We start from the raw sequence: 16,206 nt of genomic DNA, 5'->3' as shown, positions 1-16,206 counted from the left end.
AAATGTATTCTGCTCCATGTTTTTGGTAAAAAAAATCCCAATAAGTGTATATTGATTGCTTTGTGTGAAAGTTATAGCGTCTACAAACTATGGTATAGATACTGCAATTTACGCCATTTTTTGCTATACAGCGCTGCGCTAGTTTAATGGACAATTGCGCGGTCATGCAATACGGTACATAAATGAAATTTACATCCTTTTTTTCCCACAAATTGAGCTTTCTTTTGGTGGTATTTGATCGCCTGTGCGGTTTTTATTTTTTGCACTATAAAAAAAAGGCTGACAATTTTGAGGAAAAAAAAACAATATTTTGGACTTTTTGCTATAAAACATGTCCAGTAAAAAAAAATTTAAAAATCAAATTTAGTCATAAATTTCTGCCAAAATGCATTCTGCGACATGTCTTTGCTACAAAAAATCCCAATACATGTAAATTAATTGGTTTACGTGAAAGTCATAGCGTTTACAAATGGCGGGAAAGATACTGGGATTTTTAAAAAATTTTTATACTAATAATGGCGGTGATCAGTGACTTATGGCGGGACTGCGGCAGACATTGACACTGGGGGGGAACTGACTTGGGGTCACTGACATCCCCAGTGACACCAATACAGTGATCAGTGCAAAAAAAAAAAAAAAACACTGACACTGTACTAATGGCACTGGGGAGGAAGGGGTTAACTTTATTATTCAGTGAAAGGGTTAACTGTGTGAGGGGAGTGTTTTACTAGGGGGCGGGGGTGTGTACTGCAGGGAACACACTGATCGGGACAGATAAACTCTTCTGCCCGATCAGCGTGTCAGGAGCTGTCAGGGAACGGACAGAAAGCACAGCTACTGCAGCTGTGCTCTCTGTCACTGATTGCCGCTAATCGTTGGGACATAGCCGGTAACGACCGGATTGTGACCCGGCGACTGACATCCGCGGCCGTGATCGGCAGGACAGGCAGGGCGGCGGCACGCCTTCTACCGGTTTTAAAAACACACATTTTAAAACGTGGTTTTGCCCAGCCCTGCCGCCGTATTTGTACAGTGGCTGGGCGGCATGTGGTTAATTCTGCTTTAATCCTTACCTTCCTTGGGGGTATGAATGCAGTAGCTCAAGATGAAATTTACACAAGTGAATGAATCAAAACAGCGACTCTTTATTATTAATTCTTGCTCTGCTTGTCAAATTTTCAATCAGAGCCAAGCTTTCAATCTGACCTTGTGGTCAAGGAAATCAATGTCAGCTATATTTTCTTTTTAGAAAGCCTATAGTGCTTCAAGAGTACCTCGTAAGAATACATCCAAAACATCAGTTTGCAAAAATTGACTGAAGACAACAGACAGCTTTCACATCTTCTGTTTGATGAATGATCCTGCCTGTCTATGGCCAACTTCAATGGCTTAATGTTTAACCAAGTCACCTTTTACCATCTAAATGTACAAGATTTATATACATCTTAGAAAATGTATCAAGTAATCAACAGTGTCGACTTCTGAATAACATTCTTAAAACCAGCAAATATAATTGCTCAGAACAAACTTACCCCATTAGGCCTGTAAATTACATTATCTCCACTAAATCGCTCAGGTTTTGAAATTTCCCTACAAAAAAAAAAAAAAAAAAAAAAGTTATACAGGGCTAGCTACAGAATTAAAAGGACAATCTTAACAGACTAGAAATAGATGAATCATTCTATGCGGTCAACTAAACAAATGAGAGACGATGCTTACCCAAATGCAGAAAGAAAGACACAGTCATCATGTAAAATGTTTGCCACTTTTGCAAATGTTCGGAAGTTGTCAGACTCTTTTGATTCAAAAAATCCAATTATTGTTCTTTTACTGCGCTACAATGGCAAAATATGAAAAAAATGTGTTAGTGAATAGCTATTTCTTTAATGTGTTTGCTCTGTTTTTTAAACATTAAAGTGATACTAAACCCAGGACTCTACATTCACTGTATCTGGTCTCCCACAGTACACAGAACATGAAAATGCAACTATTTTATATAAACTACTAAATACCTTTTCTCATCTGCAATATATAGCAGTGACTTTTATCAGTATCCAGCCGAGCACTGGTTAAAGCTTATAGGAGGAGTCTTCAATCTCCTCTGATTGTCCTATGAGGCCACATGACCCCTGACCCTCTGTCCGGACAGTGCCGATTGGCTTTGTGCTGATCACATGCACACAAACCCCCCAAAAGAAGAAAACCCAAAACTTTATAGCACTACACAACAAACTGAGCATGTGCAGAGTGCCTCCAGGGGCTTTGTACTATCAGCAGATGGACTAGGGAGTGTTGAAGAAGGGGAGGATCAGAGAAGATAGGATCCAACAGCCTTTCTTAAATAATGCAGATAATTAACCCCTTAGGTTCTATAGGGAGTATAACAAGCATGCTTTGCTGCGTATACAGACTGATTTTACTGCTGTGGATTTGTAACACTTCAAACACATCTTTAAAAAAACCTAGATGAGAGTCAGCTTAACTCATCCTAAGTGCACAATAATGAAGCATGATGTGTTTAACAGCATGAAAAACGTAACTAGTAGTGTTTTTATTCATATTTACATGCCTGATGACAGTGTGAAAATTGTAAATTAACACAGTGACTGGAAGAGAGCTGCCCTTCCTAACAGCAAAACCTGTACCTATAGGCTATATGGAACCAGAGGGCAATTTTTTGGGATCTGTTCATTTGTCACGGTAAGCCACACCTACCTCAATGGCTGCTTCAGCCAATGGTCATAACAACATGACCATTACAAATAGAGCTGATGCCATTCATTGAACTGTGATTAAAAACCTGCCACATGATTTTTTTTTACATTCCGAACAGAGGATATGGACATCTGAAAACGCTTTGCTATCTTCTTATAGCCTTCTCCAGCTTTGTGAGCGTCAACTATTTTCAGTTTCAGTTTTCTAGACAACTGCTTAGAAGAACCCATGGTGCCGATTGTTGGGGCAAGGTCAGATGAGTCTGGGCATTTAAAACCTTTTCAGATTGACATCACCTGGTCTTCCCAGACGATGATTGAGAACAATCCATAACACTGGCAGGTCTCAGCTTTGCAAAGGGGGCAGTGCATGCTATAAATTCTGCAGGGTGCCCAAACTTTTGCTGACGCCATTTTTTTGTTTTCTGTTATTTTGAAAGTGTAAATGATGGAAATAAAATCTAACTTTTGTTGACATATTATAAGAATGTCTAATCTGTAATTTGATGCCTTTTGGAGATTTTTCCATCTTTCCTTGGCTTCTTTACGCACATTAATACAAATTTTTAGCTGGGGTGCCCAAACTTTCGATCCCCACTGTATATAAAACTGTATCAATTGATGTGCACTACCGGAAAATCTATATATATTTGTATTTCTGCATCAGAAACTGCAGAATTGTTAAAGTCTAAAATTAACAATATTTATTAAAGAGAATGCTAAAAACACACAAACACACTCTAATGAACATTTTTTGTAGCAAATTGCTACAAATCTCTCCTCAACAGATGAGAGAAAGCTACTCCAACAAATGCAAACAAAAAGAGAGAAGATTTATTCTTGAATCAAAACTAGGTGACCCATATGTATTCATACTCTGAGGTCCAGTTCACACCGCCACATTGTAGTAATGCACACAATGTACTGCAGTATGCATTGCGGAGATTCAGAATGAACGGCACCCAGCAAACCTTCTCAATGCACTTGCAGTGTGCCACAAAGAATGGCAATGCACTCACATACGTTACTATACAAATGCTGCATTTTGGTGCATTAGCCAGCTAAAGCAGCACAACAGTGAGAACCCAGCCTTGGTCTTTTCACAAATGTGACTTTTCACAAAACTGAGAGTGAATGTGAAAGTGGCCAAAACTCCATTCCATTTTTTTAAGTTACACAAGTACCAAATAAAACTCAAATATTAATCAGCGCAACCCTATACTAAATATCCAAGTCTATTAATAAATTTAAATATAAAAAAAAACAAAAAAAAAAAAAAAAAACATTGTTGCAAGCTGAACACCAAGAGTGAGTTTCGCATCACGATCTGAATAAATTATTATTTTATATATAAGTGCAGTGCAACCCAGTCACACCTCTACTTCACGTACAGTGCATAAAACACATACATCAAAATATTACATACAAACACCAGCAATTATAACAAAAGTCCATAAACGGAAAAAAAAAAAATTCAAAGAAAACTCTGTGGATTATCTAATAAAACAAATAGCTTGTGAATGTACACTATATTGCCAAAAGTATTGGGATGCCTGCCTTTATAAACACATGAGTTTTAATGTGAATGTGAAAGTGGCCAAAACTCCCAGTCTTAGTGGTCTTCAGTTTTGAGTTGGCCCACCCTTTGCAGCTCTAACAGCTTCATTTCTTCTTGGGAAGGCGGCCCACAAGGTTTAGGAGTGAGTCTACAAGAATGTTTGATCATTCTTCCAGAAGCGCATTTGTGAGGTCAGGCACTGATGTTGAACGAGAAGGCCTGGCCCACAGTCTCCGCTCTAATTCATCCCAAGGGTGTTCTATCAGGTTGAGGTCAGGATTCTGTGCAGGCCAGTCAAGTTTCTCCACCCCAAACTCATTCATCCATGTCTTCATGGAACTTGCTTTGTGCACTGGTGTGCAGTCATGTTGGAACAGGAAGGAGGCATCCCCAAACTGTTCCCACAAAGTTGGGAACATGAAATGGTCCAAAATGTTTTGGTATGCCGACGCCTTAGGAGTTCCCTTCACAGAAACGAAGGCCAACCCCTGAAAAACAACCCCACACCATAATCCCACTCCACCAAACATTACACTTGGCACAATGCAGTCATGCAAGTACCGCTTTTCTGGCAACCACCAAACTCATACACGTCCATCGGATTGCCAGACAGAAAAGCGTGTCACTCCTGAGAACATATCTCCACTGCTCTAGAGTTCTGTGGTGGCGTGCTTACACTACTGCACTGACGCATTGCACTTGGTGATGTAAGGCTTGGATACAGCTGCTCGGCCATGGAAACCCATTCCATGAAGCTCTCTACGCATTGTTGTTGTATTAATATGAAAGCCACACCAAGTTTGGAGGTTTTTAGCTATTGACTCTGCTGGCAGTTGGCGACTTCTGCACACTAAGTGATCCAGCATGCGCTGACCCCGCTCTGTCATTTTACATGGCCTACCACTTCTTGGCGGAGTTGCTGTTGTTCCCAGTTGCTTCCACTTTGTTATAATACCAACAACAGTTGACTGTGGAATATTTAGTAGCCAGGAAATGTCACGGATGGACTTATTGCACAGGTGGCAACCTATCACAATACCACGCTTGATATCACTGAGCTCCTGAGAGTGACCCATTCTTTTACAAATATTTGTAGACGCAGTCTGCATGCCTATGTGTTGATTTTATACATCTGTGCCCATGGAGGTGATTCGAACACCTGAATCCAATGATTTGGAGGGGTGTCCTGATACCTTTGTTAATATAGTGTATATATCTTCACTTCTTCCTTCAATGAAAAGTCCACCACACCAAGTGAAAAACCTGCTCTCCTCAGCTATATTAATACAAGCTCATCTGGACTATCTGAACCATACAACTCCTCTGGTCCTTGACCCCGCTTTATCTCCTGGCAACTTCAACCTTCCTCTGTAGGCCTACTGAGGAAGGCCCTATCGGAGGGTGCAATGTGTCAAGGGAGGAGGAGGAGCCGAGCCTGTGACGTGACGAGCCCCCTAGCTAGCTGAGTGGTGAGCAGGTGAAGGATTGGTTTTATTTATAAGTGCTATATACAGTGCTCAGCATAAATGAGTACACCCCTTTTGAAAAGTAAAATTTTAAATTTGTTAGGAAAAATACTTTGTGGGTGCGCAAGTTAACAAATCTTGTTTGCAATCAATGTCCATATTTGTGGGAGTAATTTGTAGCACAGTGTCCCAAAGAGAATGTTGTTACTGAAAGGAAAGGTTTTCTGACAAATCTGTTGGGGTGTACTCATTTATGCTGAGCACTGTATATTGTCTTGTAAGTGCAATTTTTATGGTGGGGATTCAATATATTTTATATGGAGAGCACTATGTCTTGGCCTTTCTATGCCTATTGGTCTCTGAGTGCAAGCTACAGAGGAAGTTGGAAGTTGCCAGGAGGAGAAGCGGGGTCCGGGACCAGAGGAGTTGTATGGTTCAGACAGTCTAGGTGAGCTTGTAAAAATATCTGAGGTGAGCAGGTTTTTCACCTGGTGCGGTGGAGGTGCATTTTTGAAGTGAAGATATATACATTCACAAGCTATTTGTTTTATTAGATAATCCACAGGGTTTCTGTCACGGTCTCCCCCTCTGTCTCCGCTCTCCTTTATCCTCCCCCCTTGCTCTCCTTCATCCTCCCCCCTTCCTTCCCCTTACAGGTCCCCCAGGTCCGGTACAAGCCTACATCAAAGGCTGTGCCAGATTTCAGAGATCTGCCCCCTGCGGTGTGGTTCGCACCTCTCCTAGGCCAGACTCTGAAGAGTCTGACACCCCACTGTGCATGCACATGGATTTTCCATGTGCTGGCCACCTGGGTGTCTCTGCGCGCCCCCCCTCCCCTTGCCTCGGCGGGCACAGCGCGGCCCCGAGTTCCCCGCGCAAAGGCCACTCTCCCTGTGCGCGGCCGGAATGAGGAGGCGGGGCTTGTTGCCTCGGAAACCCGACGCCGGGCTGGCCGTTGCCGCGGCAACCCGGAAGCGTCTTGCTCCAGCGATAAAAGACCGGAGCAGGACCCGGGTAGGGAGTTCGACCCCCGCTCAGGACAGGGTGCTGTGTGAGGTCTGAGCTGAGGCCAGACCCCACAGCCAAGACCCTGCAAGCCTGTTGGTCCCCTGCTTGAGGGAAGCGTTGTGTGGGGTCTGAGCTGAGGCCAGACCCCACAGCCAGGACCCCGTTGAGTCCCAGTGAGCCTGTCTGCTGATCGCTGGTTGTCCCTGGAAGGCTGAGTACCGTGAGGGTCCCTGTCTGCTGATCGTCCCTGGAAGGCTGAGTACCGCGAGAGTCCCTGTCTGCTGATCGCTGGTTGTCCCTGGAAGGCTGAGTACCGTGAGGGTCCCTGTCTGCTGATCGCTGGTTGTTCCGGGAAAGCTGAGTACCGTGAGGGTCCCTCTCTGCTGGTTGTCCCGGGAAAGCTTAGTACCATGAGGTTTCTTGTCTGCTGATCGCTGGTTGTCCCTGGAAAGCCGAGTGCTGCACAAGTCCCTGTCTCCTGGCTGCTGCCGCCCCTGAAATCGTGAGTGTTCCTGCACATGGACCGCTGGTTGCCCCTGGAAACTATCTGCCGTGAGTGACCCTACAAGCCGCATGTGGCGGCGTGTGGAACTGTCCTTATTGTGTGCCCCTTGCCCGGACTGCCTGAACGGGTGCCCATATCACCCCTGCCTGGACTGCCCCATTGAATGCCCATATTGCCCCTGCCTGGACTGCCCCGTTGTACGCCCATATTCTCCCTTGCCTGGACTGCCCCTATTGTGTGCCCGGGTCATCATAGCTACCTGGACTGCCCCGCTGAGTGCTTGGGCCATCGCTACCTGAATCGCCCTATCCTGAGCCGGATTATCACTATTTGGACTCCTCCCCCTCTTCCCCCCCCCCTTTTGGGTACCCGGACGCTACCCTTGTTACCCTGATTGAGTGTCTCTCCTATTTCAATAAAACTTTGTGTGTTTATCATCCTCCGTGTGCGTTCTGTCCTGCCTACGCTTCCGTCACAGTTTCCATTAGACTTTTTTCATGTATGGACTTTTATTATAATTGCTGGTGTTTGCATGTAATGTTTTGATGTAGGTGTATTATGCACTATATGTGAAGCAGGGATGTGACTGGGTTGCGTTACACTTATATTTAAAATAATAATTTACACAACTACCATGTAGTACAGAATAATCAGAGGGTGCTGGCGTAAGTGCGCTCATCCAGATAGCTCTATGAATCTGTAATGGTTCAACTCCACACACTGATCAGCTCCAAGGTATAGGAAGTGAACCTATACCTAGCAGCTGATCTGTGTGTGGCATTGAACCACTACGGATGCTTACAATCACAGGTTTACACTTTTAGGATCAGGTCATTATGGACTTTTACTGATCAACTATACAAGAATGGCCAGTTAAAAAAAAAAAAAAAAAAAACAGGATGTGACTAATTTTTGTGCTAAAGAATTTACGCAGTCTTTATTGGGCGTTAAAGCTTTGCCAATAGACAAGTATTCTTGGAATGTGAAATTCCTATCAGGATAAGCAATTTATGCTAAGGTTTTGCACCTAATAGCCATCTGTGGTTTGTCAAGCAAATGAAACCTGAATTATTAGCTTATATTTGCCATATCTGCCAGTTCTACAGGTAAATAAGACTGTTAATGAGCTGAGAATTTGAAAAATTTTCTGCGGCTGACAAAATATTGTAAATAAGGTTTCTTATCAAATTAATGACAACATACTCACATCAATTGTTTTTAACTCCTCTAAGCTTTCAACTGTTCGGATTGGATCACTTTTTTGTTGCCTGATGTAGTCTGCGATTGCTGTCACAGAACGCTGACCTCTATACTCTCTCTTCATCATCATTCCATTTCTGAATAGCTTTAATGTGGGGTATTTGCTTATTCTATATCTTTGCGCAATATCCGCTAAAAGAGGAAGAAAATTCAATTAGGAAAAATAGAAGACATTTTGTAACAAAAAAGCACATATACACAGGATTTTGCATTAGCAATTTACACATACATTTAGCTTACGGCTTCTTTCACACCAGATGCAATGGAACTGGCCTTAGAAAGTGCTTCTAGTCATATATCCACACTATGATGTCCTCTACAGGGACATAGTCTTGACCCAACAGTCACGGGGTGTCAGGAAGGGGTTCACCTGCTGGTGGCACTGTGGCTCCCAAACCTATAGGCTGCAGTTCTGGGGTAAAAGCCTAGCACCAAAATATAAAATTTCATATACAGTGATAGATCTCCTAGCTTTTAAAATTATGAGAACTGATTCATACATGTCCATCCCCTAGTACCTGGGTTTAAACAGCCACCATTAAAGCCAGTGATCATGAAGCAGAATGGTAACTTGGTCCTTCAGAAAGAAGAGCCATGACTATCTTGGAAGAACCCACAGAGCACCTGCATGGAGTCTCCAGAATCATCAGAACGCCCTCCATCTTGGTCTTGCAAAGTAAGAGGAGAAAGTGTTTCAGGAGAGTCATAAACTAGGCAAGTGTATACTGATCCCACGGAGCCATCAGAACAACTACTGCTGTCGCTAGATGATACCTGTATCTGGAGACAACCCTGTCCAATTCTTTGTTAAACACTGAGGCTAGGAGTTCCATATCTAACACCTGCGACACAGGTCCTGGAACATTTCCCGGTGTAGGAACCAGTTCTCTGGGTCAAGACTCTACCAGCTGAGGAAGTCTGTCTGCCAACTCTCCATGATGATTCAGGTATGCCACTGTTGACATATTGTCTGACAGAATTTGGACTTCTTTTTCCTTCAATCCAGTCTGCAAAGGCCTTCAAGGCCTGACCTACTGCCAACAGCTCTCTGCAATTGGAGGAGGTCCCCTTTTGCCGTGGATCCCATGGGACTTAGGCTTTTTGGTCCTCTAGATAAGCCCCGCAGCCCCATTTGCTTGCGTCCATGGTTATCTGAACTAGGTCCCACTGCACCCACGGTCTCCCTTCCCCCAGATTCTGGGGCCTGAGCCACCATCCTAGCGAGGTCTTTACACTCTCCGGGAGGGAAACCCTCTCGTCCAGCGACTCCTCTTTCCTGTTCCAGGAGGATAGAAGGAAGAATTGAACCTCCCTGGAATGTAATTGTGCCCACTCCATGGCCAAAATGCAGGCTGTCATGAGACCTAGAACTCTCATGATGTGCCTCTGGGAGCAATCTGAAACCGCTACCAATGTGTAGACCGTCCTTACTACCATTTCGGTCTTCTCTTGGGGTAAAAAAAAAGAAAGAAAAAAAATTCAATTTATTGATCCGTACAAACACTAAACTAGTAATGGCGGTGATCAGTGACCTATAGCGTGAGTGAGATAGTGTGCGGGCAATCTAACGCTAGCTGACCCTGACGCTATCTGATGTTGCTAGTGGCAGGAATACAGTGATCAGCGAAAAATTCGATATACTGACACTGTACTAAATAGCACTGGCTGGGTGACGGTTGATCAAAGGGTTAATAGGGGCGATCAAAGGGTTAAATCTGCTAATCTAATGCATGCGTGTAAAATGCAGTGGGGTGCTTTTACTCGGTGCCGTGTTCTCTCTCCTCTCCCGGGACCGAAGAGTGGGGGGGGGGGGGGGCCGCAGGTGCGTTCACACCCCAAAATAGGAAGCGACACATGATTACGTTGCTTTGCCGGGGGGGGGGGGGTGATCAGAGCTCCCTTGTGTTCGTACAGCCAGCCTGACTTACGGGTACATCACTTTGCCTGTAGCTGCCGCCCGGCCACAATACATTGTGGGCAGGCGGGATATGGTTATCGGACCGAGTACTAGGAGAATCAGTTTAAGCCTCTAGCTTAAGTGGTGGATATTGTGACAGATGACCGACTCCTCAGGTGCAAGTTGTCCGGAAGGGATTGGAGTGACTCAGAATCAGACAGACAGTCTCAGCGACTGACGGCTGGGAAGCAACGGGAAGATCTGGTAGAGGTGACCATGTCCAACAGAGCTAGGGACGACTCTAAACTTGGCAATACACTAGTAAAATATAAATCAGAAATTTTTCATTTTAAGAACATTCGTTCAAACTTTGGGGCAACCTGAACAGCCGGACTCCTCAGCGTATAAAATCACACATGTTGCAACCATGTGGCGGTGAAGCTGCATAGCTCAGGTACTCACTAATTTTGGCTGGAGGTGACCAATTCACAGCAGTCAGCAGAAAATGGGTGAAGGTATTCTGTTTAAAGCAGGGTGCAATCTATGATTTTCTGTAGACTACAAACCTAGATGTCTACATACAAATCCCATGTTTATGTTAGTTTCCCCTGACTACACCCATGTGGTTATATGCATTGCTTATTTTAAATGTCGATTTTGTCCCAATGTTTAACCAAGTTTTCTGGAGGCCTGATACTTCTAAACTTTATTTTTGTATACCTTTGGGTGTAATGAAAAGAGCTGGGTTTTGAACTGCTGTAGAACCTTCTGGAGTTTGGGACTTATGACCCATTTGCATTTATTGCTATTCAAAAAGCAGTTTAATTTCAGTAATAAAAGGTGTCCTAGGAGAGCCTCTACACTGATCTTAGAGCACACCCAAGCTGTGGTAGGCAGTTTAGAGGGCCATAGTCACAGCATACCACATTTCGTTACAGAAATCTGAATGGAAACCATAGAATAACAATGGTCAAATTCTTATATGTGGTTATGATATAGTGTGCCACTGCAGTAAACTGCTGGGATGTGAACAGGCCTTTGAAGAAAGTATGTACAACTGATGATCTCTTCATGTGCTAGGGTAGGAGGATTGGTGAGTGTTTCATGTGTTGGGTACTTGAACTGTCCCAATAGAAGGACTTACAGCATTTGCATATAAAGCATAAACAAGATGGTTTTGCCAGCTTTAAATTAACAGAACACACTTACAATGCTGATCACAATCCACTCTTGCAAAGACAACTTTACTTCTATCAGGAAATTCATCTTTAATTATGTTGGAAGCTTCTTCAAATATAGGGTGTAGCATTTGACTGAATCTGCACCTGCCGAAAAAAAAGTTTCCGTCAAGTTTAAATGTGGCGTATAGTCAACATATAAACAAAAAAAATAAAAATGACTAGTTAGACTTGGTTGTACATGAAATGTGTAAAGAAGCTAGACATTATTAGGCAGTTATCTGAAAACTACTGTATATTTATAGGCTTTAAAACAATGCCATGTTGTAAGATATTTTTTAATCTCACACCAAACACTATGCTTCAAATTTGCCGATATAATACGAGAAACACAAACTTGAAAATAACTGCAAAAAACAAGTGTCAACAAAACTATCAAATACCGTATTTTTTGCTCCATAAGACGCACTTTTTTCCCCCCAAAAAAGCGGGGAAAATGTCAGTGCGTCTTATGGAGCGAATGTAAAGCGGCCGGTCCGGTATTTCTGCCGCCACCATGTCAGAATACCGGGCCGGCCGCTCAGCTCTTCTCTCCTGCAGGACCTTACCTGTTCCTCGCTCCAGCGCTGCAGTCTTCCCGCGGCGGCTTCTGTGACAGCCGGGTGCCCACTGCGCATGTGCGAGAAGCACCGCGCTTTGTGAATAGTCCGGTGTCTTCTGGGACACATGGCAGGTCCCAGAAGGCTCCGGGACATTCACAAAGCGCGGTGCTTCTCGCACATGCGCAGTGGGCACCCGGCTGTCACAGAAGCCACCGCGGGAAGAAGGAGGAAGGACAACTCCGCAGAAGTGGGAGCGGGTACCTGTCAAATTCAGGTACCCGTTCCCCCTCCCTCCCCAAAGGTCCGCAGTCTGATAATCCCCTGCACTGTCTGCAGTCTCTGGTCTTCTGTACTATGTCCGCAGTCTCTGGTCATTCCCTGTACTGTGTCCGCAGTCTCTGGCCATCCCCTGTACTGTGTCCGCAGTCCCTGGCCATCCCCTGTACTGTGTCCGCAGTCCCTGGCCATCCCCTGTACTGTGTCCGCAGTCCCTGGCCATCCCCTGTACTGTGTCCGCAGTCCCTGGCCATCCCCTGTACTGTGTCCGCAGTCCCTGGCCATCCCCTGTACCGTGTCCGCAGTCCCTGGCCATCCCCTGTACCGTGTCCGCAGTCCCTGGCCATCCCCTGTACCGTGTCCGCAGTCCCTGGCCATCCCCTGTACCGTGTCCGCAGTCCCTGGCCATCCCCTGTACCGTGTCCGCAGTCCCTGGTCATCCCCTGTACCGTGTCCGCAGTCTCTGGTCATTCCCTGTACCGTGCCCGCAGTCTCTGGCCATCCCCTGTACCGTGTCCGCACTCTCTGGTCATCCCCTGTACCGTGTCCGCACTCTCTGGTCATCCCCTGTACCGTGTCCGCACTCTCTGGTCATCCCCTGTACTGTGTCCGCAGTCTCTGGTCATCCCCTGTACTGTGTCCGCAGTCTCTGGTCATCCCCTGTACTGTGTCCGCAGTCTCTGGTCATCCCCTGTACTGTGTCCGCAGTCTCTGGTCATCCCCTGTACTGTGTCCGCAGTCTCTGGTCATCCCCTGTACTGTGTCCGCAGTCTCTGGTCATCCCCTGTACTGTGTCTGCAGTCCATTGGTTCAGAATATTTTTTTTCTTGTTTTTCTCCTCTAAAACCTAGGTGCATCTTCTGGTCAGGTGCGTCTTATGGAGCAAAAAATACGGTACTTTAAGCTCAAGTAAAGTGACAAAGACAGATACAGCAGGTAAAATAAGTATTGAACACGTCACAATTTTACTTGGTAAATATATTTCTAAAAGGTGCTAACAATATGAAATTATCACCACGTCAGTAACAACCCATGCAATCCATACAAAGACACCAAAACAAATAAGTTCACAAATTAAGTTTTGTGTAATAAAATGGAATGACACAGGGAAAAAAATATTGAACACATGAAGAAAAGGAGGTGCAAAAAAGGCATGGAAAGCCAAGCTGAAATCTATCAGCGATTAGAAAGCAATCCTGACCTTTGTCAGTGCAAATTAATATCTACTGGTTCAGTCTGAACTGAAGGCCTATAAAAAGGTGTTTCATTACCAAGGTGTCACACAAGAAACATCTCATGATGGGTAAAAGCAAAAGGGATCTCTCAAGACCTTTGCAAACTTATTGTTGAAAAACATACTGATGGCATGAAAAATGGTGATGTGTTCAATACTTACTTTACCCGCTGTGTATTCAGCAAGACAGATATTCAGACAACTTCCTTTTGATGTCAGACTTCTACCTTCCCTGTAAAATTATTTGTACAGAGTGCCTAACTAGGACACTGCAATCTAACGGGCAACAAGGTCTGAACACTCCAGACTGTCCTGGGGTACTCTAAATGACCTGGTCAGAAACACTGTTCTGTTTCTAGTGAACATCTATTAAAAATGAAGGATGCACCGACACAGATGCCGAAACCGAGTATTTTCACAAGTACTCGTGAAAATACTCCCTATACCAGAAACCAATACTTTGCTGTGCAATTTGCATCAATAAAAATTGCACTGCAAAGATTAGCATGCGATTTTAACAGGAATGCGATTCCTGTCCAAATCGCATGTGGTTTCCCCCATTGCTTCTGTGTGAACCCAGGCTTGTCATAGCCTGAGTTCACAAAGGAGTGGTGTGGGAAACCTCCCTGCAGGAATCCCATGCTGCGCAGAGAGTGGGATAGTGGGGATGTATACTATGGAGGCAGATGCTCCATATTCTTAGCGGTAGGAGAGGAAAGAAAGTGGTGGGGATTTGAAATCCTCACCACTTTCTTTCTTCTCCTTGCAAAAATGACAGTTCGGTCTAGAGGGCTTTTGATTGGTCAGCACCGTCACATGGGCTGTCATCGCTGCAAGGAGAGGAGAGAAAGCCATGGGGATTTCAAATGCCCAGACCTGTGAAGCGGCTTTCTCGCCACTCCTTGCAGCGATGACAGTATGGTCTAGACAGCATCTTATTGGTCAGCACCGTCCATGTGATGGTGCTGACCAATCAAAAGGCCTCTAGCCCGGACAGTCATCCCTGCAAAGAGAGGAAAGAAAGCGGCGGAGATTTCAAATCCCCGCCGCTTTCTCTCCTCTCCTACCACTGAGAATATAAGGCATCTGCCTCCACAGTATATATCCCCACTCTCCACTGCGGGAAACCTCCCTGCACCGTTCCTGTGTGAACTCAGGCTATGACAGCCTGGGTTCACACAGGAGCTGTGGGGAAACCGCATGTGATTTGGACAGGAATCGCATGCTATTCTTTGCACTGTAATTTGCATCCGTACATTTTGTATTGACACAAATTGCACTGCAAACTATCAGTAATTCGGATCGCCAAGTATCTGACCAAAATTGGATACAAATGGAGAAACACAAAAAGGGCGCACAGACCTAGTGCATTATCGTTTAAAATAATTTATTGAAGAAACAAAATAGGTATCATACTCACAATGGACATATTAACACAGGCATGTCAAACTGAACAAGATGTATGATCCAAACAACATCTGAGTCCATACGTTGGAACCCTGGATGACCAACTGGCTAACGCGTTTCGAGGACACAACCTCTTCCTCAGTGTTGGCTCTGAGGAAGAGGTTGTGTTTTCGAAACGAGTTAGACAGTTGGTCATCCAGGGTTCCAACGTATGGACTCAGATGTTGTTTGGATCATACATCTTGTTCAGTTTGACATGCCTGTGTTAATATGTCCATTGTGAGTATGATACCTATTTTGTTTCTTCAATAAATTATTTTAAACGATAATGCACTAGGTCGGTGCGTCCTTTTTCTGTTTCTCCATTTGTATCCAGTGTATTTGGACCACCCCGGTCTGTTGAGGGCAGCAAGCAGTGCATATTCCAGAAAATTCCAGAACATTCCTATTGGGTCTACTGAGTCCTTTCCTAGCACAGTAGTAAAGTGTTTGTTGTGTTGGATTTGACCAAAATTATCGGTACTTGTACTCACAGATAAAACCGGTATCAGTGTATCCCTATTAAAAATCATAACATACTACTGCAAGAGATTTAAAGAAAGAAAAAAAAAAAAAAAAAAAAAAAGTGTGACATATGCGCTCTTCCCCAATCCCCCTTAAAAGGTGATTAGGGGTGTATACATGCCACAGCACCAATTTAACCTCTTTATACAGCTGCCAAAAACGCAACCCATTCAAATGAATAAGATAGAGCTGCAAACATGTATAGTGCACACAGTTGTGAGGCATTTATAGGAGTGAATCATGCGGTGAGGAGGCGATATATCGCCTTCTCCCTGTCTGTCATATCTCTGAAAAACTGTTCATCACTGATTGTTTTTTTTAGAGGGGTTGTAGAGTCTGCAGCACATCTAAATTTGGTCCTAAACTGGGCGTTCTCTCTAAAATTAAGGCACAGTTTGAATCACACATATAAAAACTAGCAAAACAAAGTCTCAGACCGATGTTTTCATTCGCAGCAGAATATTCTTTGTAAACCTGTCACTTGAGGGGGTTGCAGGGAAGTGCTCCAAAGTAACATGGTACACCCAAAATAAGGGT

General features: G+C 44.3%; 1 protein-coding gene across 1 annotated transcript in view; it reads right to left on the bottom strand.

Annotated features, from left to right (window-relative positions):
• ERP44 (endoplasmic reticulum protein 44) overlaps nucleotides 1-16,206 on the bottom strand; it is a 105,229-nt gene that overhangs the window by 36,804 nt on the left and 52,219 nt on the right. Inside the window, exons 4-7 of the mRNA XM_089669456.1 lie at nucleotides 11,618-11,733; nucleotides 8,459-8,643; nucleotides 1,720-1,835; nucleotides 1,533-1,590 (exon numbers count right to left, since the gene is read on the bottom strand). Of these exons, the coding sequence (XP_089525582.1) occupies nucleotides 1,533-1,590; nucleotides 1,720-1,835; nucleotides 8,459-8,643; nucleotides 11,618-11,733 (475 nt within the window). The remainder of the gene's footprint in view (nucleotides 1-1,532; nucleotides 1,591-1,719; nucleotides 1,836-8,458; nucleotides 8,644-11,617; nucleotides 11,734-16,206) is intronic.

Source organism: Staurois parvus, unplaced genomic scaffold (assembly GCF_062004578.1).
Source record: "Staurois parvus isolate SC_StPar_1 unplaced genomic scaffold, SC_StPar_1.0 ptg000077l, whole genome shotgun sequence".
NCBI classification, from domain to species: domain Eukaryota; kingdom Metazoa; phylum Chordata; class Amphibia; order Anura; family Ranidae; genus Staurois; species Staurois parvus.
The sequence above is the reverse complement of the archived record's forward strand: the minus strand, read 5'-3'. Positions and strand labels throughout refer to the sequence as shown.